At 54.0% G+C, this 26,565-nt stretch overlaps 12 protein-coding genes across 12 annotated transcripts; 7 read left to right on the forward strand and 5 right to left on the reverse strand.

The window, feature by feature from the left end:
- Positions 1-162: 162 nt before the first annotated feature.
- On the forward strand, positions 163-3,651 carry VTN31DRAFT_5870 (uncharacterized protein; the record flags this gene model as incomplete). Its single annotated transcript, XM_069406417.1, has 1 exon — positions 163-3,651. One exon carries the CDS (start codon positions 163-165, stop codon positions 3,649-3,651), a length of 3,489 nt encoding a protein of 1,162 aa, XP_069258952.1.
- Positions 3,652-3,942: 291 nt separating this feature from the next.
- On the reverse strand, positions 3,943-5,058 carry VTN31DRAFT_5871 (uncharacterized protein; the record flags this gene model as incomplete). Its single annotated transcript, XM_069406418.1, has 3 exons — positions 3,943-4,384; positions 4,455-4,754; positions 4,826-5,058. The coding sequence occupies 3 exons, from the start codon at positions 5,056-5,058 to the stop codon at positions 3,943-3,945; spliced, it is 975 nt and encodes a 324-aa protein (XP_069258953.1).
- Positions 5,059-6,054: 996 nt separating this feature from the next.
- VTN31DRAFT_5872 (uncharacterized protein) lies at positions 6,055-7,364 on the forward strand (the record flags this gene model as incomplete). Its single annotated transcript, XM_069406419.1, has 3 exons — positions 6,055-6,243; positions 6,317-6,732; positions 6,803-7,364. 3 exons carry the CDS (start codon positions 6,055-6,057, stop codon positions 7,362-7,364), a joined length of 1,167 nt encoding a protein of 388 aa, XP_069258954.1.
- A 208-nt stretch (positions 7,365-7,572) lies between these two features.
- Positions 7,573-9,344, reverse strand: VTN31DRAFT_5873 (uncharacterized protein; the record flags this gene model as incomplete). Its single annotated transcript, XM_069406420.1, has 3 exons — positions 7,573-7,819; positions 7,878-9,268; positions 9,330-9,344. 3 exons carry the CDS (start codon positions 9,342-9,344, stop codon positions 7,573-7,575), a joined length of 1,653 nt encoding a protein of 550 aa, XP_069258955.1.
- Positions 9,345-9,885: 541 nt separating this feature from the next.
- VTN31DRAFT_5874 (uncharacterized protein) lies at positions 9,886-10,950 on the reverse strand (the record flags this gene model as incomplete). Its single annotated transcript, XM_069406421.1, has 6 exons — positions 9,886-10,031; positions 10,088-10,236; positions 10,286-10,591; positions 10,647-10,723; positions 10,782-10,795; positions 10,863-10,950. The coding sequence occupies 6 exons, from the start codon at positions 10,948-10,950 to the stop codon at positions 9,886-9,888; spliced, it is 780 nt and encodes a 259-aa protein (XP_069258956.1).
- A 473-nt stretch (positions 10,951-11,423) lies between these two features.
- Positions 11,424-12,092, reverse strand: VTN31DRAFT_5875 (uncharacterized protein; the record flags this gene model as incomplete). Its single annotated transcript, XM_069406422.1, has 3 exons — positions 11,424-11,655; positions 11,707-11,792; positions 11,850-12,092. The coding sequence occupies 3 exons, from the start codon at positions 12,090-12,092 to the stop codon at positions 11,424-11,426; spliced, it is 561 nt and encodes a 186-aa protein (XP_069258957.1).
- Positions 12,093-15,441: 3,349 nt separating this feature from the next.
- Positions 15,442-17,008, forward strand: VTN31DRAFT_5876 (uncharacterized protein; the record flags this gene model as incomplete). Its single annotated transcript, XM_069406423.1, has 3 exons — positions 15,442-16,605; positions 16,673-16,738; positions 16,799-17,008. 3 exons carry the CDS (start codon positions 15,442-15,444, stop codon positions 17,006-17,008), a joined length of 1,440 nt encoding a protein of 479 aa, XP_069258958.1.
- A 240-nt stretch (positions 17,009-17,248) lies between these two features.
- On the reverse strand, positions 17,249-18,279 carry VTN31DRAFT_5877 (uncharacterized protein; the record flags this gene model as incomplete). The annotated part of the gene is made up of 2 exons (XM_069406424.1): positions 17,249-18,156; positions 18,210-18,279. 2 exons carry the CDS (start codon positions 18,277-18,279, stop codon positions 17,249-17,251), a joined length of 978 nt encoding a protein of 325 aa, XP_069258959.1.
- Positions 18,280-20,677: 2,398 nt separating this feature from the next.
- On the forward strand, positions 20,678-21,460 carry VTN31DRAFT_5878 (uncharacterized protein; the record flags this gene model as incomplete). Its single annotated transcript, XM_069406425.1, has 1 exon — positions 20,678-21,460. One exon carries the CDS (start codon positions 20,678-20,680, stop codon positions 21,458-21,460), a length of 783 nt encoding a protein of 260 aa, XP_069258960.1.
- Positions 21,461-22,455: 995 nt separating this feature from the next.
- On the forward strand, positions 22,456-23,586 carry VTN31DRAFT_5879 (uncharacterized protein; the record flags this gene model as incomplete). Its single annotated transcript, XM_069406426.1, has 2 exons — positions 22,456-23,449; positions 23,507-23,586. 2 exons carry the CDS (start codon positions 22,456-22,458, stop codon positions 23,584-23,586), a joined length of 1,074 nt encoding a protein of 357 aa, XP_069258961.1.
- A 381-nt stretch (positions 23,587-23,967) lies between these two features.
- VTN31DRAFT_5880 (uncharacterized protein) lies at positions 23,968-24,558 on the forward strand (the record flags this gene model as incomplete). The annotated part of the gene is made up of 3 exons (XM_069406428.1): positions 23,968-24,105; positions 24,186-24,300; positions 24,368-24,558. The coding sequence occupies 3 exons, from the start codon at positions 23,968-23,970 to the stop codon at positions 24,556-24,558; spliced, it is 444 nt and encodes a 147-aa protein (XP_069258962.1).
- A 418-nt stretch (positions 24,559-24,976) lies between these two features.
- VTN31DRAFT_5881 (uncharacterized protein) lies at positions 24,977-26,270 on the forward strand (the record flags this gene model as incomplete). The annotated part of the gene is made up of 4 exons (XM_069406429.1): positions 24,977-25,373; positions 25,439-25,594; positions 25,645-26,020; positions 26,081-26,270. The coding sequence occupies 4 exons, from the start codon at positions 24,977-24,979 to the stop codon at positions 26,268-26,270; spliced, it is 1,119 nt and encodes a 372-aa protein (XP_069258963.1).
- Positions 26,271-26,565: the final 295 nt, after the last annotated feature.

The raw sequence follows: 26,565 nt of genomic DNA on the forward strand, positions 1-26,565 counted from the left end.
GGCACCGGCATTAATAATTCTCTAACCAAGCCAGTTCTGAAGCGGTTCCTGCGTCATTTCCAGTCACTCGTTCGCCGCGACAAAATGTATATGGCACAAAGTAAACATACATGACCGTCTAATACTCGCCCGGGTATTTGCTCACGCTGGTCGGAGTGTACAATGGGAGCGCAACAGCCCAGCCCAGCCGTCTGGGCGACAACAACGCTGAGTGTCGAGGGCATGACCTGCAGCGCATGCACCTCGGCCGTGGAGAGTGCATTTCAAGGGGTCAAAGGCGTGGGCGAGGTTTCTGTGAGCTTGGTCTTGAATCGCGCCGTCGTTTGCCATGATCCGCAGGTTCTCCCCGCGTCCGAAATCGCCGAGCTCATTCAAGACCGCGGTTTCGACGCGACAGTCCAGTCGACCGAGACGCCGACAGAACGAGGAGCACCAGAGGATGCGCCGCGGATCTCGATAACGACCATTGCAATCGAAGGCATGACGTGCGGGGCATGCACGTCGGCAGTCGAAAGTGGGTTGAAGGAGGTCGCCGGAGTCAGGTCCGTCAACGTGTCGCTATTGTCCGAGCGAGCAGTCGTCGAACACGATGCGGATCAGGCGACGCCGGCTCAACTGGCCAGCGCTATCGAGGATCGAGGGTTTGGCGCCACCGTGCTGGACACGGTCACACCGGATCCAGGTTCGTCGAGTGATGATCGTTCCGCGGGCAAGCAGCCCCGACTCTTGTCTACCACCGTCGCCGTGGAGGGAATGACATGCGGTGCATGCACTTCCAGCGTTGCCGACGCGTTTGAAGGGGCCGATGGCGTGGTCCAGTTCGATATTAGTTTGCTAGCCGAACGAGCAGTCGTGATTCACGACCCGCAAATTCTCACCCCGGAACAGATCGTTTCCACGATAGAAGGCGTCGGTTTCGATGCACGGGTTGTCTCGTCCGTTCCGCACGCAGACGTCTCATCCAAGTCTTCCAAGACTATCCGTCTCAATATTTTCGGTCTACAAGATTCTGCTTCCTCCCGGACCCTGGAAAACACACTACGACAGAAGAATGGCGTCGTTTCAGCGACCGTGGATTTTACTGCCTCCCGCGCCACAATAACGTACAATCCCCGTGCGGTTGGAGCCCGGTCGTTGGTCGCGACCATCGAACAAGCAGGATTCAGCGCGCTGGTGGCAGATGTCGATGAAAACAACGCACAGCTCGAGTCGCTGGCCAAGACCAAGGAGATTCAGCAGTGGAAGCATGCGTTCCTCTTCTCGCTCACCTTTGCAATTCCGGTGTTCCTTATCAGCATGATCCTGCCCATGTATCTCAAGCCACTGGATTTTGGCAGCGTTCGGATCATCCGGGGATTATACCTTGGCGACGTCATTTGTCTGCTGCTTACAATACCGGTGCAATTTGGCATTGGAAAACGCTTCTACATCAGCACCTACAAGTCTTTGAAGCATCGATCACCGACAATGGACGTATTGGTTACTCTGGGGACCTCGGTGGCTTTTTTCTTCAGCGTCTTTTCCATGGTAATTGCCGTTGTGGGTGGCCACCGAAAACGTCCGAGTACCGTTTTCGATACTAGCACGATGCTGATCACTTTTATTACTCTGGGTCGGTGGCTTGAGAGCAGAGCAAAGGGCCAGACCTCCAAGGCGCTCTCACAGCTTATGTCTTTGGCTCCGTCAATGGCCACCATCTACGAAGATACAATCGCGGCAGAAAAAGCAGCGGAGGAGTGGAGTAGCTCGGCTAACAAAGGCGATGCACCTGATGCGCCTCAGCAAGGAACAATTGGGCACCGCGTCATTCCGACGGAATTGATCGAGGTTGGCGACGTCTTGCTCTTGCGGCCAGGTGACAAGGTACCGGCGGACGGCATTGTTCTCCGAGGAGAAAGCTATCTCGACGAAAGCATGATCACCGGAGAAGCGCATCCGATTTACAAGAAGAAAGGCGACATGGTCATTGCGGGAACTGTCAATGGCGCGGGCTCGCTGGACGTCAAAGTAACTCGCGCGGGCAGCGACACGCAGCTGAGCCAGATTGTCAAACTGGTGCAGGATGCGCAGACGAACCGCGCTCCGATCCAGCGGATGGCTGACGTTGTTGCGGGATACTTTGTCCCGGTCATTATCGGCCTTGGGCTGTTGACGTTCTTTGGGTGGATGATCCTGAGTCACGTTCTGCCGCACCCGCCGAAGATTTTCCTTACCGAGGATAATGGAGGCAAGACGATGGTGTGCTTGAAGCTGTGTATTTCGGTCATTGTCTTTGCATGCCCCTGTGCGCTGGGACTGAGCACACCGACTGCCGTTATGGTCGGCACCGGCGTAGGCGCGCAGCACGGTATTCTGGTGAAGGGCGGCGCGGTCATGGAGGCCGCAACCAAGATCACACACGTCGTGTTCGACAAGACCGGCACCCTCACCCAGGGCAAGATGAGTGTCGCGAATAGCAAGCTAGCGCCAACCTGGAAGTCGAGTGACTGGCACACGAAGCTCTGGTGGCAGATTGTCGGGCTCACCGAGACCAATAGTGAGCATCCGATAGCCAAAGCCGTGGTAGCGGAGGCCAAGCGCCAGACGGGTGTCATTGGCGATGACGAGCCGCTAGGCGGAAACGTTGCGACTTTCGAGGTCACTGTCGGCAAGGGCGTGTCTGCTATTGTGGAGCCAGCATCGGGCACGGAAGCAACGCGATATCGAGTTCTGATCGGCAATGCCGTGTTCCTGAATTCGAATGGAGTGACGGTGCCGGAGACTACCAAGGCCGACGAGCTTTCGGTTCCGTTATCACCCAAGCCCAGCGAACCCACCGCCACGACGCAGGTCCATGTTGCGATTGACGGGCAGTACGCGGGCACGATCTCGCTGCAAGACTCACTGAAGCCTGGGGCGGTGGCAACCGTGGCTGCGCTTCACCGCATGGGTCTGACAACATCCATCATGACGGGCGACACGTACCCCGCGGCCCTCGCGATTGCTCGAGCAGTGGGCATTGGAGCAGACTCTGTGCGCGCGGGAGTGTCGCCGACGGACAAACAAGAACTGATCAAGTTGTACCAGGCCACCGGCGACCGCGTGGCGATGGTGGGCGACGGCATCAACGACTCGCCAGCTCTGGCATCCGCCGACGTCGGTATCGCGCTCTCGTCCGGTACGGACGTCGCTATGGAGGCGGCAGACATTGTTCTGATGCGGTCGGACGACCTACTCAGCATCCCCGCCAGCCTTTGCCTCGCCCGCTCCATCTTCAAACGCATCAAGCTCAACCTCATGTGGGCCTGCGTGTACAACCTAATCGGCCTGCCCTTCGCCATGGGCCTGTTCCTCCCGTTTGGCGGCATTGCGTTGCCCCCGATGGCCGCCGCGGCGGCAATGGCCCTGTCCAGCGTCTCCGTCGTCGGAAGCAGTCTGCTGCTAAGATTGTGGAAGCGCCCCAAGTGGATGAACCCGGAGCAGCTCGAGAAGGATGCCCCCGTGATCGCGCAGGAGGCCCGATCGTCGGCAAGGGACAAGCTGCGGCAGTCGCTGCCGCTGACGGCGCTGACGTCACTGCGTGCTGGGGTGACGCGGCTGGTGTTTGGAAAGAAGTCGAGACGCGCAAGGGAAGAGGAGGGATACGTTCCGTTGCAGGTTGTGGAGCCTTGACACTTGTTTTCTGTAGTTCTCTTCGCATGTTCAGGAATGCATGGGTTCATGATACCATATTTTTTACGATGCATATGCTGTACTTTACATGCATGTCGAAGGAGTTTTATCATACGAAGTGATATAGGTTGGTTAATCATATCTTTTTTTCCATGAGAAAAGGTATCATTGCGATTAAATATCTCGTCCAGTGATACTCCAGGTACCGGATCAACAAAACGGGGAGTGACTTCTCATTCAATTATCATAAGAAAATTAAACCCAATGGACATCAAGAGAAGATGAATCCATTCATTTCTTCGTAGCCTTCTTCGGTGGTGGCGGGAAGTACAGCTGCGGTTGTTGCTGCTGGTGCACGGGCGGCGGCGACAACTCCGTCACCGAGACACGGCCGCCATGGTTCGCGCCGGATGTACTAAAACTACTGGACTGATTGCGAAGAGGCAAATCTGAGGAGAGAAGACCGCCCGAGGCAACGGGGGGTAGGAGGGGGGATTGTGAGTGCATGAAGGGGGACGTTGTTGTCACCGCCGCTGCGGGGGTCATGGGCATACTCATGTTGTTGTTGTACATGGGGGATTTGAGCATGATTTCCTCGTGTGCGCGCAGGGCCTCCTCCTCGGCTTCTTTCTCTGCGCGTTTCTCTGCTTTTCGGGCGCGGTACTCTTCGAGTTCTTCTCTGGAGAAGATGCATGAGTGTAAGGCGATGAGGAATTGCAGGAAGTAGATGAATCTAGTTTGATTCAACGGTCAGCTTTTGGGTCGTCGAATCATCTGGGGTTGATTAGGGTTGATTGACGTACGAAATGATGACGGTCATTGCAAACAGCGCCTTGGCCTGTTGGCAATAGCCGATATTGGACGGGTATTTCGCCACGTTGCAGTTCTTGGTGATGAACCACGGCGCGCCGGGCTGCGGCCGGCGAGGATCCGTCATGTCGGAGCCGGCCTGGAACCGGGCCGCGACGATGAACAGGGCCATCATGGAGCCGTGGACAAAGGCCGACAGCGGCGGATGGAGCGCACGCACGATATGCATCGGCACTTTGGCCAGCAGCATGAAGACGCTCAGGACGCCGAGAACGAGGTTATAATTCCTCAAACTGGACCATTCCCCATCAATCAGTTTCATGGCCTCTTTTCACAAGCTCGACTGTGTTTGTCCTGTACATACAATGAGCTCCACACCATCGGCTCCGTGTACGGCCGACCGTTGGTCAGCGCATACACAATGCGGTTCGGTGCGCTGTTGAATCCATTATCGGCGCCGTCTTGCCGGAGTTTTGTGGTGTAGGTGTCATGGGCGGCGACTCCCGTCAGGGCCAGAATCGCCACGACAAAGGGAAATTCGGCCACCAGGACGTACAACACCAGCCTATGGTGCCGGTATCTCTTTGGGACGAACATGGTGACCGATGTTGCGACAGAAACAATTTCAGATGGTCATGTATAATTCATTCGCATCGGCGGGGGATCCGAATCCGTCTGGCATAACCGACAGGCCAAACGAGATACTGTCCGTAACTCGTACTCTAGGCCAGTCCGGCTGGCAGCCGAGTCATAGCGAAGGCGTCCCGCCGTCTCTTGGCCTGGCGATGAGGAGGTGAGAACTGATAATTCTATGCCCGCACCTTGAGACCTTTTGACAGAGAGCCTTCGGCCGAACGTTGGAGTGTTGGGAGTTGGACAGGCTGTGGGCTCAAAGCCTCAACCGTCCCCATGCTGAGCCTAGTGTACATAGCCAATCTAGCGCCATATCAGATGCATATTAACTCCCGTTGCTCAGCGCTAAGCACACGGTCTACGGCTGCAGCTGAGTGTTGATTGTCACCAAAGGCCACCAGTCAGCATGCACGGTTTAGCAGCAGCTGGACAGCAGGATTTTGGGCCGAGGCCGATAGCGACAGCTGATTGGCTGGCTCTGCTGGATGAATATCTTAGCGTGACCAGCCAATCAGATTTGATTTCCGATGTCCAGCCCTCACTTTGTGTTTGGCTGATGTTGATGTCGAGTGCAATTGTACATAGAGTGCAGTGAGTGCACACCTTCTCTGGCCTGAGGCATCAATGAAGAGCCCTAATGCCGACTGTTCTGCGGTGGACAATGAAGACAGGACGCCAAAATGTGGATGGGGATTGTCCAAATGGAGATGCGGAGATGCGCTCCGACGTCATCGACCGGGACCGTACTTGTAGGCCTAGCTAGACGTTCCAGAGTGAACAAGCACAAGCACGAGCTTCAATACAATCATTCCGTACTGAAAACTCGGAGCCATCGTCGAGTTCAAACGATGTTCACAACGAAACCGCAATTGAATGCGCTGGCTAAAACGAGCAACCTCATCTCCAGGAACATCGATTAGGCCGACTAGGTCTGCGTTGATCCATCGGCATCCCCTCACCATGCACCATCGCAAAAGCTCCAAAAGCTCCCTCCCGCACGAGCTCCGCACCGCCGCGGAGCCAAGACAGAACAAGCTGTACACCGTGCACCTCTCGCATATCGAGCAGGTCAATCCGACGGTGCGGCTTCTTCGGCTGACGCTACCGACGGGGACAACAACGGACGTGATCTCTGAGGAGGACGAGGACGTAGGCATTTTCTTCCAAGATATCAAACCACGACTAGGGTTTCTGTAATGCTGATGATTTAAAACACGACCAGCCCAATGCTCAGCATCAAGAACCCTTCGCCTTCCTCCCCGGCCAATGGCTCGATGTGCATATCCCTTCCATCCCGCAGGCCGGCGGCTTCACAATCACCTCGACGCCCGCCGACGCGCAGCCGCTGCCCTCTCCGGACCCCACGCTGGTCCAGACTGGCTCGGACCAGCTGACTGAGCAGTCCGAGGACCTCGGCGTCCCGTCCCCGGACGCCAACGGCCGCCCGCCATATGTCGAGCTCGCCGTCCAGGAGTCCCCTTCAAATCCCCCGGCGGCGTGGCTGTGGAGGCCACGGGATGAGATTCTCGGGAAGGAACTCAGCATCCGTGTTGGGGGGAGCTTCGTCTGGCCTCCGGCTGCGGTGCCGGTGGAGCAGATTCGGAAGGTCGTCTTTGTAGCTGGCGGCGTAGGGATCAAGTAAGAACTGAACTCTTCAATCGACACGTGCATCAGAATGAATCCCCGCTGACCGGGCCAAAAATAAAAGTCCGTTGATATCCATGCTTTCCCACATCACCCAGCGCAAGATATCCGAGGCTCCAACATCCTCGTCTCTGCCCCTGCGAGATACCACTCGCCACAGTCCACTATCGATCCGCTTCCTCTACTCCACTCGACTCCCAGGGTCACCGACCTCCGGCGGCAAACACGAAGCTATCTCCGCCGCCGCGCTCCAGCAGATTCTCTTCCTCTCGCGTCTCTGCAATATCATAAAGCATTCCTCGTCGCCATCATCCTCCTCCTCCTCGTCCTCGCAGCCGTCGAACTTGAGCATCTCGCTTGATCTGTTTCTGACGAACCTGTCGCCCTCGGCAGTGGACAGGGCGGCGAAACTCCTGGGTACGGGCGGCGTGCCGGAAGACGAGTCGCGAATCCGCGTCCACGCGAGACGGATCTCAGCCGAGGATCTTCGTGATGCTGCCACGGGGACACCCACAGAGGGCACGGTGTGCTACATCTGCGGTCCACCGCCAATGACGGATGAGTCTGTGCGGGTCGTTGGGACACTAATTGGGCAAGATAGGGTGTTGTACGAAAAATGGTGGTGACTCTTATGTATCCGCTGTTTATTAGCGTGCATAATGCCGAAAGTATTCCGTAGACACTGAAATAATACAACCAGAGAGAACCGAAAACCAAAAGAAAAAAAACAATTGTGGATATCAATATAGATGTAACCAATGCATCCAACCTCACATCCCGCGCCCAAACAATCCTGCCCTTACAAGCTCATGACTCTCACCTCGAAAAACAAATTCAACCCTTGACCCTACCCCCATCCACAATCATCATCTCGTCAATTCGGGTTTCCGTATCTCCCCACTCAAGTCGTTTGTACGTAACAACCCGGCCCGGACCCATGTCGAATTCAAAGAATCGCACGCGACGGATATATCCACCATAACCACCGTAGCCGCCGAACCCGGCACCGCCGCCGTAGCACATCCACAGGGCAGGTTTCTCATTTTCAACGTCAAGCATACAATAGTCATTGACATGATCACTAATCTCATGTTAGCAGACGTTCCTCAACGTAACTCCCGAAACAGGTGTCAACATACTGCCCACAGCTCACAAAAAGCACATTTTCCTCGACCAAGGCATCCTTGAAGCCCGAGTTGTAGGCCGGTGCCGTGGACGCCTCGGTCCAATTTCCTCTCCAAATATTGTTTGGATCAGCGTACTCGGGTAGGGGGATGTGAATAAAAGCCATGTTCATGTGCATATGAGTGTACTTTTCATGTTTATCCTGTAGGCTCCGGGCCGTGTTCTTGAACCATCGGATCTGGCTTGGTCTGATCCAGTCATACCCCGGGTACTGGCGCTCGTTCGGAGAATAGGAATGCGTATCCAGCAAATACAGTGTCAGCGCCGAATGGGAGGACGACGCTCCCAAGACCTCGACAAGGTAGTTACCAACCCCATCCACGTCTTCTGGGCCAGCAGATGACAGCGAGTAAGGTAGATTTTCAATCAGAGCCATCAGCTCCTTCCTCGACAGGTTGCCCTCATCATCATGGTTGCCGAATATGACCGCATATGGGATTTTGCGATCCACTAATGGCTTGACGAATTTGAAAACGGCCGTCTGTGCATCTTTGGCCGTATCACCATTGACCTGGTCGCCAGTGAACACGACCAGGTCCGGTTTTTCTTCGTCCAGGAGTTTCTCGACAAACTCGAGGGTGCGAGAGTCCGCCTCGCACTTTTGGCCGGGTATCCGCTCTTCCGGCACGGGTTCACGGCACTTCCCGAGTCCCGTGCTCAAATGCAAGTCGGCAGCCTGCATGATCTTGAATTTGCCGTTGTCATTGATCCTGGGCACCGGCTTCTTCAGCTTCGGAGGAGCGCCTCTACGCAGAGTAATGCGCGCTTCCTGCTTCTCCACCTGCCCATTCAGCAAGATGGGGGTGTCTCTGACCTCCCACTGTGGCCGCGGATCAACGGCATCTGCGCCAAACAGCACGTCGATAGCCGTCACAGCCTCGTCCGAGTCGCTGACATGCCGGTCACCACTCCGCCTCAGCCATATCCCACCGGGCCTGGATTCCCAATCATCCTCGGTCGTCATCGACTTTGCCTCTGAATTCGGCCTCGTTGCCTTCGCGGGATTCTGGCGGCCGATGCGAAGATCAACGACGACGCGGTCGGTGTCGAGAAGGTCCTGCTCATGTTTTCGTTGAACATGTAGGTACGCACGCGAGAACCAAGCGGATCCCAAATAGAGGTCCTTGTCGATGCGGTGCCACGAATCCGAGTCGACAGTACAACTGGAAAAGGGATTGATGGTTGAGCACTTCTTGATAATCACGTCCGTGACCACAAGACCAGGGTGATGTGATGGAAGATGATCATGTATCGAGGCGGGGAGGACATGAAATCGATTATCCAAAACCAATATCAGAAACACCGAGAATAGACCAAGGATGCCGACCTGAGTGGCAGTCCGAAGCTGGACAGAAAGGATACATCAGCATGAAGAGCACCAATCCAGCACGGGCAGCAAAACGCACAATGCGGCGAGTCATGTTTGGCTAGTCCAACCTGATTTCCGCAGGTTATCCCAGCCCTAGAAAATCGGAGCACTCTGTATGACAGGGGTGCTCAAAAGCATTGTGGCAAGCACCTCGAACAACACGCAGGGGCCAAAACAGGCTCTTTTGTAGAGAGCAGTCAGAGTCAGCTCATCTGGGCTTCCGCGACGGCCAGTCGGGAGTGATATAGTGAAAGAAACCCGGGGAGAAGAAGCATAAGGACAGTTCACAACGAGGTTGGCCCCTTGCAATATTGGGGAAGGCGCAGATCTGCAACTCACATGTGTTTGCTGCCTGAGGCTGGAAACTCGAATGCCAGTTGGTCAACTTTTTTTTTACTATTTCGGGAAATTGCCACCAGTACTTTTAAAACTGCTAATATAGGCAGGTAGCCATGATTGCATTGGGCCGAGTCGCGACGTGTAAAGTGTCGACAGGAATGTTATTCATCCATTCAGGATTCTATCTAATGGATGCCTCTACCACAATGACCCATCTATTCTGTATACATCCTGTGTACGAAAACTAAAAGCATCTATGCAGTTTGTTGACGGGAGCGTTCAGCAATGTCCTTCGGCGTGACTTTTCCGCTGTGGATTTCCTTGGTGATCTCAAGGATGGACGACCAGTCGTCAAAGACCGTGAACGGCACCCCTTCACGCTCGCAATAGGTAACAAGATCTAATGAGAGATGTCAGCGATACTGTTGTTTCATCAGAATGTACCATAAAACCTACCGCGGCCCCTCTTTGCGAAGAGCAAATCAGTCTCCCTTGCTGCCGACAAATCCGACACGCCATCACCAGCGTACAGCAGTGTTGGGCGCTTGTCAGCAGGGAGAGCCGCGTATGGCTTGATCTCGAGAGACTTGTCATGGCCGAAGTGGCTGCGGCTTGTTAGACTCGGAATTCAGAACATGTGAGATTTTCACGGACCTGTCATCGTGGTACTTGATCTGCCAGCCTCCCGGAGTGTTGATGTCGCGGCCGTCACGGCTCTCGACATCGTTCGCGACGATGGCAAGGTGGCTGGGATCCGGCTTATGGCCCAGGAGCACCTCGAACAGGGCAGAAATGATCGGCTCCATGCCCGAGGAAAGCACGACGATGGGGACATTGTTCTCCCGAGCCCAGTTGTAGAATTCGGCAAAGTATGGGTCCAATTGCATGTTCTTCTTCAGAATCTCGATGCATTCTCCGAACCCGGGCTTGACGCTCTCCAGCATTTCGCGGAACGAATCGCTAAGGAACGTCAGACACTGAATTCAGACTGTTTGAGATTGCATGCAAGTCTTACCGGAAGCTCATTGTGCCGTCAAGGACGGCCTTGTTCAATGCTCTCCGCTTTTCATGGCCAAAACCAAGATTATCTGTCTGTGGTTGCGAACCGTTAGAAGTCAAGTATTCGAGGCAACAATGGAGCGGCACTCACGAGAAAGTCATTGCCTGCAAGACTTGATGTTAGCCCATCATGTCCCTTGGAGTTCCAAGCAATCTGATAAGGAAGACCCACTGTCTTTGAGTGTAATTGTGCCGTCAAAGTCGGTGAAGAAGATGATTTTAGGGTTAGATTTGATATACGGCAAGTCGACGGACCCCATGGTGGGCAAATGACAGCGAATTGACTGGCTTGAAAGTGTGAAAAACAGTGATCAGGAAAAGTTATCAAGAGGAACAAAGTCGCGGACGAGGGGCAGGTAAAAGTTAGCCCTGAACGCCGAGCAAGTTCGGAGCCCCGCCGGAGACGAAAGTGGCGCAAGTGGCAAGCCCGCCCGAAGAATCCTTGGATCAACGCGGGATGATGGCCTGCTCCATGGTTCAAGCAGCAGTCCAAGGGCCAAAATCTAGTGACTTCTACGGAGAGAAGAATGTGCGCGAAGGGTTCCCGAACAGCTACTGCACATAGCATTAGTATTGAGAAAAGAAAAAAAAAATGCTCCCTAAAAAGTTCCCGGGGTATTGGCTCAAAAGAATATACAGGCAGTCCTTTCGTGATATCGGTTCATAATGCGTAAGCCATAGCCTTGCTGACCACAGCGTGGGCTCCTTCGTATGATGAGCTCATCGTCGGTTTTTATGAGCCCGCCTCCGGATCAACCAAGCGATATGCCCGATCTTCTGTCCGATCGTACACCAGCCCATGAATTTGAATCGAGTTCCTCCGGCTCAAATCCAATGTTTGCAGGAGGTCGCGGACGTTCTTCATTTGCGCCAGGATGTTCAACCGAACAAATTGCCGATCGCGATCCCATTCGCCCACTCGTTCAAGGTCGTAGCAGTGCTTCTTATGAAGGTCGCGGATATACCTGAGCACAGCAGTCAGTCGTCAATCGGCACCCGCATGGTTTTCGACTCACCTTTGCCAATAATAATTCTGTCTTGAAGGTAAACGTGTTCGAACAACGTTACACCCGTAATGCCCGCAGACGACGATGTGCCTTATCTAGGAACCGGTCAGCTTGCAATTTTGGCTCGTGAGTAAGCGTCTTCTTCCGCGTACCTGCAGTGCATTGATCGCGTACTGCACCGCGCTGGAAAAGGATAGATCCGAGTCCAATGCCAGGTTCCCGATATTCCTCACCACGAAGAGCTCCTCCGGTAGGAGATCTAGCGTTCTGGTCTCTTCGTACCCGCTGTCCGAACATCCCAACCAGAGAACCTGCTGCTTTGGAGCACGGAGACTGGGAATGAGGTCCCGGCGGACGTGCTCAACGAGCCGGCTGTCATAAATGCGGAAACCCATTATCTCGGAGGAACGCCGATCGGCCCGTTACGGAGATACCTGAAAGTTGCGATGAGGGTACTAGGGCTCGTCTTTCGGACGGCATCGAAAAGGATCAGTACGGAGTGCGTCACTCCAGTACCTTTGAATGATATGCGTGATGGAATCAAGAACCATGCACATTTCTAGAAATTTTTTTTCTCCTTCGTCCCACGCGCACATTCAAAACTCGGTTAAGCTTTCTCAGGCTGTGGAAAAATGACCGAGGGAATGTATATTACGGGGATCAATCGGCGATATCTCGGCGTGTGATCCACTTCTCCATACGTCATTCACCGAATGGAGTTTAGCGTGTACCGAAGCAAGTTGACCCGGTTGGTTGCGCTTGTTAAAAGTGGAGTATGTTAATGTACACGTATTTTATCCCTGATAGGGCAAGAAGTACGAGTACGGAGAGGCTGGAGAGTGGCAGTGCGCACATCGTACGCTATGCTGGATCGGGTATGTACTAACCTATCACGAGTACTTACTTACCATTATTGCATCGAAAGGTACGGCATGAATGACCTTACTTAATAGAGCAAATGGTGCGGCAATTATCCCTACTCCCACATAAATCTCCTAACTTGGCTAAATACACTTGAAGCTTCGTAATTTCGCAGAAAAAGTCGCGACTGCGTCAAGACCCGCGCAAGCCGCAAGCAGGTTGCGATAGCAAAAGCTCTCATTTCAAACAATTGTGACCACGCTCTGGGACCTCCACGAAATCCGGATTGAATGGCGAGCCTTCCGCGATTTGGGAGACGTGTCCTGGGAACGAAGGTGCCCTCACCCCCAGAGCGGAATTGCACGCGACTGTTCGCGCGATTCTATCACGGTGACTTTTCTACCTTCCAAGGTAAGTGCGCAGACTGATTCTTGACTTGTCCGATTCAATTGCTGATCCCGAGACCAGAGGGTGATCGAGTCATTATCCATGGCAACAAAAAACCCATCTTGACGAAGCCGTTGCGCCACGGCGATCGGACGGACCTGAGCCGCGGGTACCTCGAACACAGTGCGATCATTGGGCGACGACCATGGGATCCGATCCAGGCTTATAAAGGTATTTGGTTGGAGCTGGACGTTGTGGAGGCATGCACGATTGACCGGGTTCTGCATGGCAGGTCGCGAACATAGAATAAGCCATCCGACCCTGGAAGAGTATATCCACCTCACGCCTCGACAGGTCACACCGGTGGGTGCTCTACCGTTTCAGTAAAGAATGCGTCTGGACGCTGACAGATGATCAGTAGATTTATGCAGCAGATGCCAATCTGATCGTTTCCCTGCTAGACATCCACACCTCCGCTCCAACCCCAGGCAATCCCAACCCGCCCAAGCTAGAGATTCTCGAGGCTGGGACAGGACATGGCTCCCTCACATTACATCTAGCTCGGGCAATTCACGCTGCAAACCCGCACCCACCCTCTGTTCCAGCCGCATCGCAGGTACGCGTCGTGAGAAATGCCTCCATTCGACCATTGTCGGAAGATGAGGGGAAGCCTTCAAAGGAGGTGAACTCTGTGCCGAATGAGGATCCGGTTCAGAGACAATGGGATGAATGGCGTGCTCAGCGCGGAGCCGTTATCCACACGGTTGATGCTTCCCAGAAATTCTCCGCGCACGCAGAGAAGATTGTCCGAGGGTTCCGCCGCGGCATTTATGCAGGAAATGTCGATTTCCATGTCGGCCTGGTCGAGGATTGGATTGCAGATCAAGTGGAGCAACGGCGGAGCGAGTCGCCCGAAGGGTCATCAAATTCCGTGGAGCCCTTTTTGTCGCATGTCATTCTCGACATGCCGTCAGCCCACCAGCGGATTCCTCACGTTGCGCCTGTTCTTCGGCGTGACGGCATCCTGGCCGTCTTCATGCCCAGCGTCACCCAGATCGGCGATTGCGTTCAGTTGATCCGCCAGCAACGACTGCCGTTGGTCATGGACCGAGTCGTCGAGCTGGGCATGGGCATCAGCAGCGGGCGGCTCTGGGACGTGCGGATGACGGTCAAGAAAAGTCGTGCGGACCCGTCGACCTGGACGCGGGACACCGAAAGCGAGGCTTCGGACGAGAGCGAGTCAGAGTCCGAACCTGCAGAGAGTGAGAGTGAAGATGACGACAGCGTTTTGGTGTGCCGACCCAAGGTTGGGCTCAAGGTTGCGGGCGGGGGGTTTGTCGGGTTCTGGCGACGGATAGAAGACCGATGAGTTAGCCTCCTACTCGTTGCTCAATCCTTGAATCCTCGGACGGTACAATACCTACCATCTAGATTCGAGGTTAATTGCAAGCATGCTGCCGCCTGCTTGTGTCCAGTAGCTACCATCTACAACCAAGCATCAAGTCCGTATGGATTGTGACTTTGAATTGGTCACTTGCACTCCAAATCCAATCGTCGACCTCTGGAATCTTTATCACAGAGTACCCTTACCCTGTTATGTGTCAACTATTCGCAGTACTGAGTATGTAGTACCTAGGTATGTACAGTAGTAAATGTACACTGCTCTGCACGCAAATTCGCAGTGGCGGCAAATCAGCGCCCGCAAACACGCTCAAGAATCGGAACGGCCCCTCCCGAACCAATCAATGCGGCTCTTTGGGAAAGACACGGGATTTCCGGAACGGGAATCCAACCGCTGACAAGCACAGCCAAGTGTACAGTACTGAGTATTACTTAGTACGTACTACGGAGTACTGATAAGTTACAACAGTTAACCAGTGGATGATCTCTACGAATGACAGTACTTTTGGGCCCGCCTGGACAAGAACAGCTGAAGTGCATTTCACTGTTTCGCATTAGCTGATCGCGTAGGCTGAAGCGGGGTTCGGTTGGTGGACATGTCGATCGACGCCCAACCGAGGTGTGCTGGACGGATTGTTAGGGCTCCGATGGAGATTTGTTTTTGAACAAGAGGCAGGGATATCCCCCCCAAGCTATGATTATGATTATTATTATTATTATTACTCCGTACTATCAAGTTATGTATATTTATTCTTAGGGCAGAAAGTCAACTGTTCTGCATCGACACCTGCGTTTTCAGGCTCCTCAAGAAGCGCTGCCTGGCCTTATATCCCCCACTTGACTACCCCCCTCCCCGCCACCGTCTTGCTCAGCTGCCAGGTTCTGCTGGTTTGTCCACATGTTCGGCCGTCGATTTCATGGGCGGCCGTAGATTTCCTGACCTTTTTTTCCACTCTCTGTGCACGGGGAATAGGATTGGATTTCGCAGTGCGTTCTTCCACCACTTCACCAGACATAGTGAATGGTTGTCCCACGTCTCCCAGCGACGTCGAGGAACAGAAGAGATTAAAAAACAACAATAAAAAAAAATTCACCATGCCGCGAGTCTATATCGATTCTGACTCAGACTCCTTTTCGGAGACGGACGTCTCCATGGACCGAAGACGGGTCCGACGACGGTCCTTCTCTCGCCATCGCCGACCGAGTCCCGATCGGACTGCCTTTCTGACCCCCGGCATCTCGTCGAGCCTGAAACGGTCATTGTCGACGGGAGGCCGTCGCCGCGCCGAGCGGGACCCCGCCGTCGTGATCGACGTGCACAACGAGGTCCGGGGCCGGGTCGATCCGCGTGACCGCCATGATCGTGTCGGTCGGTATGTTCCGGACGACGACTATTACGAGGATGACGTCCGCATCGGCCGCTCTCGTCATCGCTCGCGGGTGCGGGCCCCATCGCGGTCCCCATCCCAGAATCGGGATTGGGAGTTGCTGGTGGATCAGCGGCTGTTGGAGAAGAACGACCTCCGCCAGGACCTGGAGCTGGCTCGGCAGCAGCGAGAGATTGAGCGACTGGAGCGGAAGCTGGCCCGGCAGCGGGAGGCCCAAGAGCAGGGCCGCAAAGATGATCGAAAGGATGACGACCGCGACCGCCGGGGCCGTAGGGAGGAGGAAGAGACGAGCCGGAAGCTTCGCGAAGCGTTGGAAGAGCTGGAGAGACTGAAGCTCCGAAGGCGGACGGAGGAGGATCTCCACAAGCGAACGGAGGAGGAGGTTAGAAAGCGGACAGAGGAGGAGCGCCGCATCGCGGAGTACAAGGAAAAGGTGCGACGCTTGGAAGAAATGGAACGCAAGATGGAGGAAGAGGAAAAGCTCAAGCAGCTGGCCCGGGAAAAGCATCTCCGGGAGATTGAAGAACAAGAAAGGAAAAAGGCGGAGCGTGAGCGCATCGCGAGAGAGATTAAAGAAGAAGAAGAGCGCAAGGCGCGTGAAGAGGCAGAACGCAAGAAGGAGATCGCCGCGCTCAAGGCGAAAGCGGTCGAAGAGTGGAAGGCCGCCGAGGAAGCGAGGCGGATCAAAGAGCAAAAGGAAAAGGAGCAAAAGGATAAGGAGTTCCGCGAACGGCTAAAGGAGGAGTTGGGCCTGAATGATGAGCAAGTGGAAGACCTGCTCAACAAGAAGAACAAGGGCAAGGACAAGGAGAACAGAAATGACCAGCTGATTCTGGCGCCCCGTCCAGAGGAGACGACGACCTACATCAAGGTGCGTTCATACACACACACTCTCTCTCTCTTTCTCTCTCTCTCAGATTATGCTAATCGGAGATCAGGTCCATCGCAAATACCTCCTCCCGGAAACGCTCATGGCATTCGGTCTGCCCTGGGATTTCCATCCCGTAAGTCTCCCCCTTTTTCTGCACCATCAGTTTCCATTGTCTAATTGGCCTACCCTGCAGCGCGATCCCAACTACCTCATCATCAAGAAATACATCTCCGAGGATCTCCAAGAGGAGCTCTTCGCGCACACGCGGCGCCTCCGCGAAGGGAAGCTCGTCAGCGAGACGTCGAGCACCAATATCGAGCTGCGCGTCAATGACCGCAACAAGGACAAGATGTATCTCGTGCGGAAGAGGAACGGACCTAAGCGGTTATGGTTTTTGACTTGATTCTTTCTTCATGACCTGATGATCATGATTATGATGATGATGATGATGATGGGAATTGGATGATTCGATATGTCTTTTGGATCGTTATGATTATCAAATGTTCATGTGTCCGGATATATATTTGTTGTTGTTGGACATTGGTTGGGGTTTGAAGATATCATTGTTCATGGAATCTGACACCGCTCCTGAGTAGAGAGAACTTGGTAATCATACAACATGAATGGGAGGAGGAGGGATTGATCATAATAATCGTTCCGCCCGCAGAATCAACGCCTCGTAGACCGTCCATGCCAAAGCCGAGCTCATCGCCTTCCTCCCCATCCTCAACGCCAACCCACTAAACAGACTCCGTACGCCATCCTCTTGCACCATGATGCCCGCCGCACGGATCATATTCCGGTACTTGTCCGGCTGAAGCTGCAGTCGCGTCTTGACCGCGTCAAACGGATTGGTGATGGCGGTCGCCAGGCCGGCGGCCAGGGCGCCGGAGGCGAAATTGATGCTGTTGCTGGTGGTGGTGGGGGAGAGGTTCAGGTTCCGCTCCGGAAGGATCCGTGCACCGGACAGGCTGCGCTTGAGCTGTTCGTAAAAGACGACGTAGAGCCCCGCATACGGTGCGTCGCGCACCGCCGTGGCGCCGAAACCGACGAAGAGGCCCCGGATACCCTCTGTGCGGAGGATGTCGCGGCCGGCGCTGAGGAGACTGCCGTAGGCGTAGTAGGAGGATTCATACCGCACTTTTAGCACCGTTACTGGCATCATGACGAAGCCGGCGAATGTGCGGGCGGCGGCGCCGGTGAGGAGATTGGCGGTGTGGGAGAGTTTTGGGAGAGCGGAAGATGAGGATTTGGAAGAATTCGTGACCTCAGCGGCAAGTCCTTGCTGGGCGACAGTGGTTCGGAGGGCGTTCAGAGAGGTGAAGTAGAGGGCGGAGCCGAAGCCGGTCCGCAGGGCGGAGGGGACCGTTCCGCGCCATAGTGAGCGGATTGGATGCGGAGAGGAGAGGATGTTACGGACGGTTGTCGCGAGGGAGTCAGTTTTTTTGGACTGCTGGACTCGGGTCTTGAGCAAGTCCGCGGGTTGCAGCAGAATTGAGGACGCGAGGCCGGAGGCAAGGCCGGCGAGAAAATGGAAGGTGGTTTTGGACGCTGTCGCCGTCAGCGGTGGTTGCTCATTGCCATGCGTGCAGGAGAGGAAATACACTGCGAGCCGACACTGGGCTGCTGCTGAGAAATCGAAGACTCCTTCACGGCGGGTGATGCATGAGTCATGATGTTTGCGCCAGACGGCTATGAGTCGGAGATGGTGATGACTGCTGAGTGCTGAGGCAGGATCTGCTCATGTCGATAATCGCATTTTGGCTTTTTAGCAAAAGGGGACCGAGCGCAGAAGTGGTCATCGAAATCAAACCCGGAGCATCGCCGGTTGCGATAAAAATGTGTATGCATGTCCATGAGCAGATACCGACTCGTACAGCCTAACCCTATCCGGCAAGGTTCAGTACTGATAGACAGCACTGCGACCGTATGAGGAATAGCGCTTTTGGACTTGGCCAACCGAATCCCTTGATTTCTCTGACATTACGTGCATTACGGACCTGGAACAGAGGGACACCTGCAGTCCATATGAAGGGTCAGAACGAGGCATAATACAACTGCCTAGGAGGTACTTTATGATGGGTAAGTACGGCATGAGTTTGTATAGGTGTTGTGCTCACACCTTTCGACCATTAGTTGAGTCTTGTGTTGGTGGAAAGCTGCCAACGTTTGCTAATCAGTGCTATGACATCATGCTCGGACGTTGGTTTCGACACTACTGCGACGACATCGCGATTGAGAGTGAAGACGGGAATATGTATCACGGTAGAACAGTGCCCGTTACGGTAGAAGAGCAAGACGGTTTTCTGATTATGAAGTCCTGAATTTCTTATTGAATCCAGAAACCAATTGGCAATAGTACTAGTACTTTTAGTCATATGAACGAAGTCGGTACTTGGGATTTACCAGAGGAAGCAGCAGGCTAACGTGATAGATCGAGCATTCGAACTCGATTCATTTTTTTTTGTCTGTCTTCTAAATATGGCGGCGGAAAGTATTGCATGGTTTGGTTCGCGGCTGGTAAACGACCGGGCAAAATGGTCGCATTCCTGGCCAGATGTCTCCTGTCCCATGCATGTCACCAACATTCCACGTCTATGTCAGATCGGCGGTAGTAGAGAACGTGCAATCGGGGCTGCCTGCAAGTCATCCGGTTGGGTGATTCCGGCAGTCGCTCATCGTGGCAGCTTGGTCATGCGTTGACCAGAGGGAAGCTTCATGTCGGCCCGGACTACCGCACCGATCGCGAAAGGTCGGAGTCCCTAGATAGACCGTTCACAAACGGACTTGTCACGCTCAGAGTGATGCGGAGTTGTTCGGTGTTGTCGGGTGATCGGACCGGCGCTAGTAAGCGCCGGTTTTGACCTTTCCGGCCCCTCGCGGCCATTCTGCATTTGCATGGTTGATGATGACCAGTGGTACGTGTGCGGACTGCGGGGGAGGTGTTCCATGGTGCTGTCTTCGAAAAAAAAAAAAAAAAATACCATGGCGGATCGGTGGATCAGGTCGAGGCCAACGTCGGTTGATCTTCGTTGTTCAACTGAGCCTCTCTGCCAATACTCGCATGGTGCCTCTGGTGTCGCAAGATCTTTCTGCCAAGTCAAAACCTGCGTAGGAAGCATGGAATTCTGGCAGACATCCTTTGATTTCATCGATTCAAAGGGTTAAGCTGTCCTTGCCGCAAATATCGTAGTTTGCCTTCGAGAGTAAAGGTCGTAATAAAGTCCGTCCTTCTTGATGTAGCTCAGATTCTGTTCTTTTTGGTACAAACCCGCGCGGCTGACATATTGAGGAATTTCAGTCGGTGGCCGACGACACCACCGAACTTGATCCAGAACAAGTGCTGACAGTTCGTGTCGACCAACATCTTCAAAACAGATTTTCAAAACAGAGAGTGGAAAGAAAACCCGCAGGCCGGGTATTTGGGAGGTTCAAATTGATTACTATTGCTAATAATACTCAGTGGTTACACCATGTGATCAAGCACAGGACGCGCTCAAGCGACAACTCATAACCCATCATGAATTGCACTTTTCTGCTCGAGCTGGAAGCCTGAGAGATACTTGTTGACTTAGGAGTCCCATTCAAACATGCCGCATGAAAGGCGTGGCATCCTTGACATTTCGACCATCAAGGAAACAAAACATCGGCCTCAGGACGGGTGCAGTCCATGGCAGCGATCGCTTTCATGATTGGTGAACTGCAAAAAGTCAGGCACCAAGCCTCCAACACTGATTGATCAGCTCTTCGAGTCTGCAGCAAGGACGCCACATGGAGTCGGGCGATGCAGCTGCTAATTAATCTACGCCAGTTGGCAGTTTTCCCGATGGACCGGCCTAGCTTCAAGACTTTTTAGCCTCGTTGCTATGGCAGTGGTTAGTAGGTTAAAGTGGTGGAGACCATCGACACAACATCAACCCTGAACACTCAAAGTTTCTATTCGTGGACTCTGCGACAAAGCGTCGATTTCTTGACATTTTCTTTTTCTCGCGACGATCATTGAGAGAAAGAAAATTTCTATCGAGCAGCTACACTCTATGATATCCAGCACAACCCGTGCTGGTCCGTGACCATGAGGTCTCTGCCGCTGCTGGTTGTGACAGCCACAACTCTTATTCTTCCCAGCCGATGTGTCGAGACCTTACCGTTTTCACCTCCGATCCATGTTTCTCCCGATGACAACAATCCCGCGGTCCGATCGCTCCGCCTTCTGAAACGTCAAGACAACTGCCCGATTGGATATAACAGGTGTTCCAGCAACGAAGCCGTCTGCTGTCAGAGCGACACGACATGTACGCGGGACTTTGAGAATAACATCGCCTGCTGCCGCACTGGTGCGGTGTGCACCGGGACCATCGAGACAACCAGCGGTTCGGGTTCGAGTTCGACTAAATTCCAGTTCCCTGAGCCAACATCGGCGAGCGCAACGACGACGGATTCCGACTCTGAGCCGGAAATTACGGGAACGACGGTTCCAGATGCGCCGTATCCCTTCGTCTACATCCCGACAACGTTCCCCAACTCTGCCACCTGCATGTCCTACTACTCGCAATGCGAGCGTCAATTAACCGCGTGCATCACGTCGTTAGGCGGCGTCAACGGTGTGACGATTGCTGGTGACGGTGGGGGAGTGACGGTGCCTGGTGCTTCTCCCGCCGTGCCGTCGGCGCAGTCTGTCTGCTCGAGTCTGCGTCGAGAGGCGTGCTATGGACTGCGGCAGGACCACTGTTCGGCCTTTGGGACGGCCGGGCCAGACGGCGGCTTCATCGCGGGTGATGACGCCTCCCGGCCGAGGTCGAGTTTGCATGATGTGATTGTTGCGGTTGCTGCTGGGATTGTTGGAATGTTTATTTGATGATAACTACTAGTATGATTATGATGGGTTACGAGTGTACGGAGTATGACTGCGCCGGGATTCACCTTGGTTATGAGATTTCTCAATGCTTGTAAATACTAGTTTTGATGTTCCATGATTATATCCAATTGAAAGCATGCTTTCGTCCAAACAGAATGCATCGGGTATGCAGGTCTCCGTGCCTGACTCGAGTTGATCAAGAACCTACAGATCCATAACTACTGGAACTGAACATGATTCTTGGTCCGTTAAAGCTGCAATTCCGTCCATCCAACTTGCGCTTCCTGTCCAGAGAGCATCCTTTTGATTCGATCAGCAACACCGCCTGTTCGCTCCGTCAATCCATGAATCACCGACTCAACGGGCACAGAAGAAGACAGCTGGCATGGTTCATCTGCGTATATGATGTGGTTTGTTGGCCGCCAAGAGTGGCCCCGCATCCCGCCACGGTCCGCGCTCCGATTGGCCAACCGTCACCTACCTTGCGGTGAGGGTTCTTGCCTGAGGCATCAAGATCGACTGTTGTGATGGCCCAACCGACAAGTATTCGATTGCCCTGAATGATTGTCTCGAGGGCAGCGTTCTGGGGAAAACGCTCGGAAACGTCTCCCAGCCATCTGATTTACGGAGAAGCCCATTGAGCGATTCTTGGAGCAATCATGATTTGAAATCAAAAACTTCGGTCCCTGCATGTGGTGCAGGAAATCGGGAGGCTGGGAAGCTTCATCGAGGAGGCTGGGGATCAGGAAAGACTGAATGACACCCTGATTCTACGTTCTTCTTCTCCTTCTCGCCTCTTGACTTCTCGCTGTCTTCTGTTACATACTGGCATTTTTGTGGCCGTGTGATGGCATTCCAGTGCTGATTTTCTATTCTTTTGGAGGTTGATATTTGCGAGCCGTGTGTGATCTTCTCATACCAACGCTGGGTTATCCAGCGCTCCCCGTGTTGACTGGAATCTGTCAAACGGTTCCTAGGATACTCAGGAACCCACAATGCATTCCGCCGGGTATGTCGCGTGGGCTCTCCTCGGCGTGCTTGCCCAGACTGCGCACTCCAAACCATTTCCGTTGCCCTACGAGGGCATCCTTCTCGAGCCCCGGCAATGCGACAACCCTTGCGGGTTCTATGGGCAGATTTGCTGCACAGCTTCGCAGATTTGTAGCACAAACGACCAGAATGAAGCCGTCTGTGTGGACGCAGGGACATCCGAGTCCTGGAAGGTCTTCACCACGACCTTTACAACCACCGGCGTCCAAACCGTGACCTCGGTTTACAGCAGCCTGATCACCGCTCCGCCAAAATCCGCGGGTTTCTGCGATGCTTCGATCGGCGAGACCCAGTGCGGAACCGTTTGCTGCGATGTGTCGGAAACGTGCGAGAAGGGCGTCTGCGTCAAGGCTAGCTCCTCCGCTCCCGCCAATCAGACCGACACGGCAGCACCTCCGGTGCGCCCGACCGACGCGACCACCGTGACAGCGACTCCAACCACGACCGAGGGCTTCATTGCTCCCATTGGCACGGATGGCGAGCCAGTCGTCACGGCCGCGCCGAGCGGTGGAGGGTTGAGCGGGGGGCAGATCGCAGGAATCGTGATTGGTACACTCGCGGGTGTGACTCTTCTGGTCTTTATTTGCTTCTCTGTCTGTCTCCGAGGTATCTTCGACAGAATCATGGGTGTCTTTGGTCTTGGACGCCGACGACGCACGGAATCCTATGTCGAAGAACATTCGCATGTTAGTCACCATACGGCGCCGGACCGGCGCACTTGGTTTGGCTACCGACCCTCTGAACCACGGCCGCCACGAGAGAAGAAGTCCGGATTAGGCTTCTGGAGCTGGATATTGGTCATTGCCGGAGCAATCGCGTTATGTCTGGGGCTCAAACGGCGGGAAGAACGGGACGAAAAGAGCGACTACTCGTCCAGTTACTACGGGCCGGGCAGCTCGTATTATTACTACCCATACAGCGACTATTACACGAGTACTAGTACGTTAACCTGCACTCCCTCTGGCAATTTGATATCAGTGCTAACTGTCGGCATAGGCAGCAGCAGTTCCGATCGGCGCACGCGGAGGACTCGAGACTCCAGACCGTCTCGTCCATCACGAATGTCAAGATCATGAGTTACGAGTGACGAAACAATTTACATCCGTTCGATACTTGTTTGTGCATTCTGTGTTGGCGTTGAATGTTCGCTTTTTGTCATGATTGATGACTTGATGATACTACTATGTATTTCTAGTACATACGGTTGATGATTCTGCTGACGACGTGATGGGACACGAAAAGGTTATGACTGAAGTGTACATGCTTGTGATGACTTATGAAGAAAATGAACATACAACACTGTCTTGCGTGCCTCGATGAGACAATTCGACGAGTAGATTACCCTGCAGCTCCGATAGCGGCATCTGATCAACTAGTGCTCGCCATGTATTTTTTTTTTTTTCTTACAGGTTGCGGGGTCCAGTCTGAATCTCTCGTCCATTAACATTTGGTCCAATATGGCAAACGAGATTCCAGAGCCCAAGAGCGTGGCGCCCACGCTCTCTCGAGAGGAGGTACTCGACTGGCTGCGAAGCGGCAAACGGGTGGTCGGTCGAGATTTTGTGCTTGTAGATGTCCGCCGAAATGACTTTGAGGTGAGTGCTTGATGGTCTAGGGAGTAATGCTTCAATAGTACTAAATCTGTCCTCCACTTGATCACTGATTCAATATCCAGGGAGGCACCATACGCGGATCTCTGAATCTCCCCGCGCAGAGCCTCTTCCTCACTCTACCCACCATCTACAACGTGTTGGCGGCGACGCAGGTTCGGGACGTGGTCTTCTACTGCGGTAAGCTTGGGCTTGCCATCTAGATCTACCACAGAGCGGGATTGGCATGCTGAGTCAAGCCCTGCAGGGTCGTCTCGCGGCCGCGGTCCTCGCACTGCGGGCTGGTTTGCAGATTATCTGGCGGACAAACAGGGGCACTCGTTGAAAAGCTGGGTGTTGGAGGGCGGAATCAAAGGCTGGGTGAAGGCAGGGCCCGAATACACGGCGTGGATGGATGGCTACGAGGCGACGGTATGGGAGAATCTCGAGGAGCGTTAGGTAGCGCAATGTACATAGCAGGTCCTCGAGAGAGTAGAAATGATTTCTGCTTTTTTTTTTTTTTTTCCTTGGCTGATACAAAGCGAATTATCCGGCTCGTCGGCGATCCCTGCTGGTCCCCCACACTGTGTGGTTCTGGCTCAGCACTGGTTCTGCGGCTTTTCCACTTTTTCTCCCCGCCAGGCCCTTTTGGAGGAATTGATTCTCGGATGTGTCTACTCTGCATTCCTGATCCCTGCCCTTGTCATCGGCGGCCTGTTCAGACGAAGCTTCCATTTTAACCGTGTGCTCCGGCTCATCCGTCGCTTGGCCTTCTCAAAACGGACCGAGACCAACAGTTCCGACCGACCCCTTCGAAGATTCCCGCTCTCTTGTTTGACTCGATCAGTGCCCACCACGCTCGATCGTTCGAATCACCATGCTGCAGACTCAGTCGCAGCAGTACTTTTCGCATCAATATCCGCAGGCTGACCCGTCTTGGCTGCAGCAGCAACATCACCACCAGGCCCAGCATGCCCAGCAGGCGCACCATCAGCAGCAGCACTCGTCGCTAGCTGCGCAGCAACATGCCCAGGCCCAGGCTGCAGCGGCCGCCGCCGCTGCGGCTCAGCAGCAGCACTATAATCGCATTGCCATGGCTGGCGCCGGGTCTGCCGGTGTCGGGTTAGAGGGAGCCGTCAGCGACGAAAACCGAAAGGTGTTTATGTGGGTGGCAGAGCTGCTCGATCCGAACCGCCGTGAAACGGCCTTGATGGAACTCAGCAAGAAGCGTGAGCAGGTGCCCGAGCTGGCTTTGGTGATTTGGCATTCATTTGGTATGGATTGGGTTCCCTTGTCATGATGATGGGTGGAAAGGAATCTTAACTGACGTGAGTGTTAGGGGTCATGACGGCTCTGCTGCAGGAGATAATTTCTGTCTACCCGCTGCTCAATCCTTCCCAGCTGACGGCGGCTGCTTCGAATCGGGTGTGCAATGCGCTGGCTTTGCTGCAGTGCGTTGCCTCTCATAATGATACCCGTACACTGTTCTTGAACGGTATGTGTCCGTCGGATGGCCTTGTTCGTTCGCAATCTGACCGCGGACAGCGCATATTCCGCTCTTTCTCTACCCTTTTCTTAACACCACCTCAAAATCCCGTCCGTTCGAATACCTCCGTCTCACGTCGCTAGGCGTGATCGGCGCCCTAGTCAAGAACGACTCGTCGGACGTCATCAACTTCCTGCTCACCACCGAGATCATCCCCCTCTGCCTGCGTATCATGGAGACGGGCTCGGAGTTGAGCAAGACGGTGGCCATCTTTATCGTCCAAAAGATCCTGTTGGATGATGTCGGCCTGGCATATATCTGCGCCACCTACGAGCGATTCTACGCGGTCGGCACCGTCCTGAGCAACATGGTCACACAGCTCGTCGAGCAACAAACGGTGCGGCTGCTCAAGCACGTTGTCCGTTGTTTTCTAAGGTAGGAAATCATTCCTTTCCGGCCCAACCATTGGCATTGATATCGACTAACGGCCACCAGACTGAGTGATAACAACCGTGCTCGTGAAGCCCTTCGGCAGTGCCTTCCCGAGCCGCTGCGCGATGCAACCTTCTCTTCGGTCCTGCGGGACGACGCAGCCACTAAGCGTTGCCTCGCGCAGTTGCTCATCAATCTCTCGGATAATGCCAACGATGCCAACAACGCTGTTGCGGCCGCTGGTACGATGTAAAGAATCGCAACGATACATGTTCTTTGATGATCTGCATGAAACGGATTTACGGCGAAACGGAGTTTTTCTTTTAGGCGCAAAAGAAAGATGTGTTTCTTCTTCTCTTGCCCCAAAGCCGGTATCGGCGTGCTTTTCTTTCGGTCCCGTTCCAGGCTTTGTCATTTCCACGTGTCCTTTCCACGTGTTCCATTTGGGGGTTGATAGGGGGGAGTTTGGTTTGTGTTCTTGTCTGGGGAATCATGTGTCGGGCAATGTCTTTGTGCAAAATGACAATCTTGAGAGCATTAATGCTCCT

Source organism: Thermomyces dupontii (genome assembly GCF_041956625.1).
Source record: "Thermomyces dupontii strain NRRL 2155 unplaced genomic scaffold VTN31scaffold_6, whole genome shotgun sequence".
NCBI classification, from domain to species: domain Eukaryota; kingdom Fungi; phylum Ascomycota; class Eurotiomycetes; order Eurotiales; family Trichocomaceae; genus Thermomyces; species Thermomyces dupontii.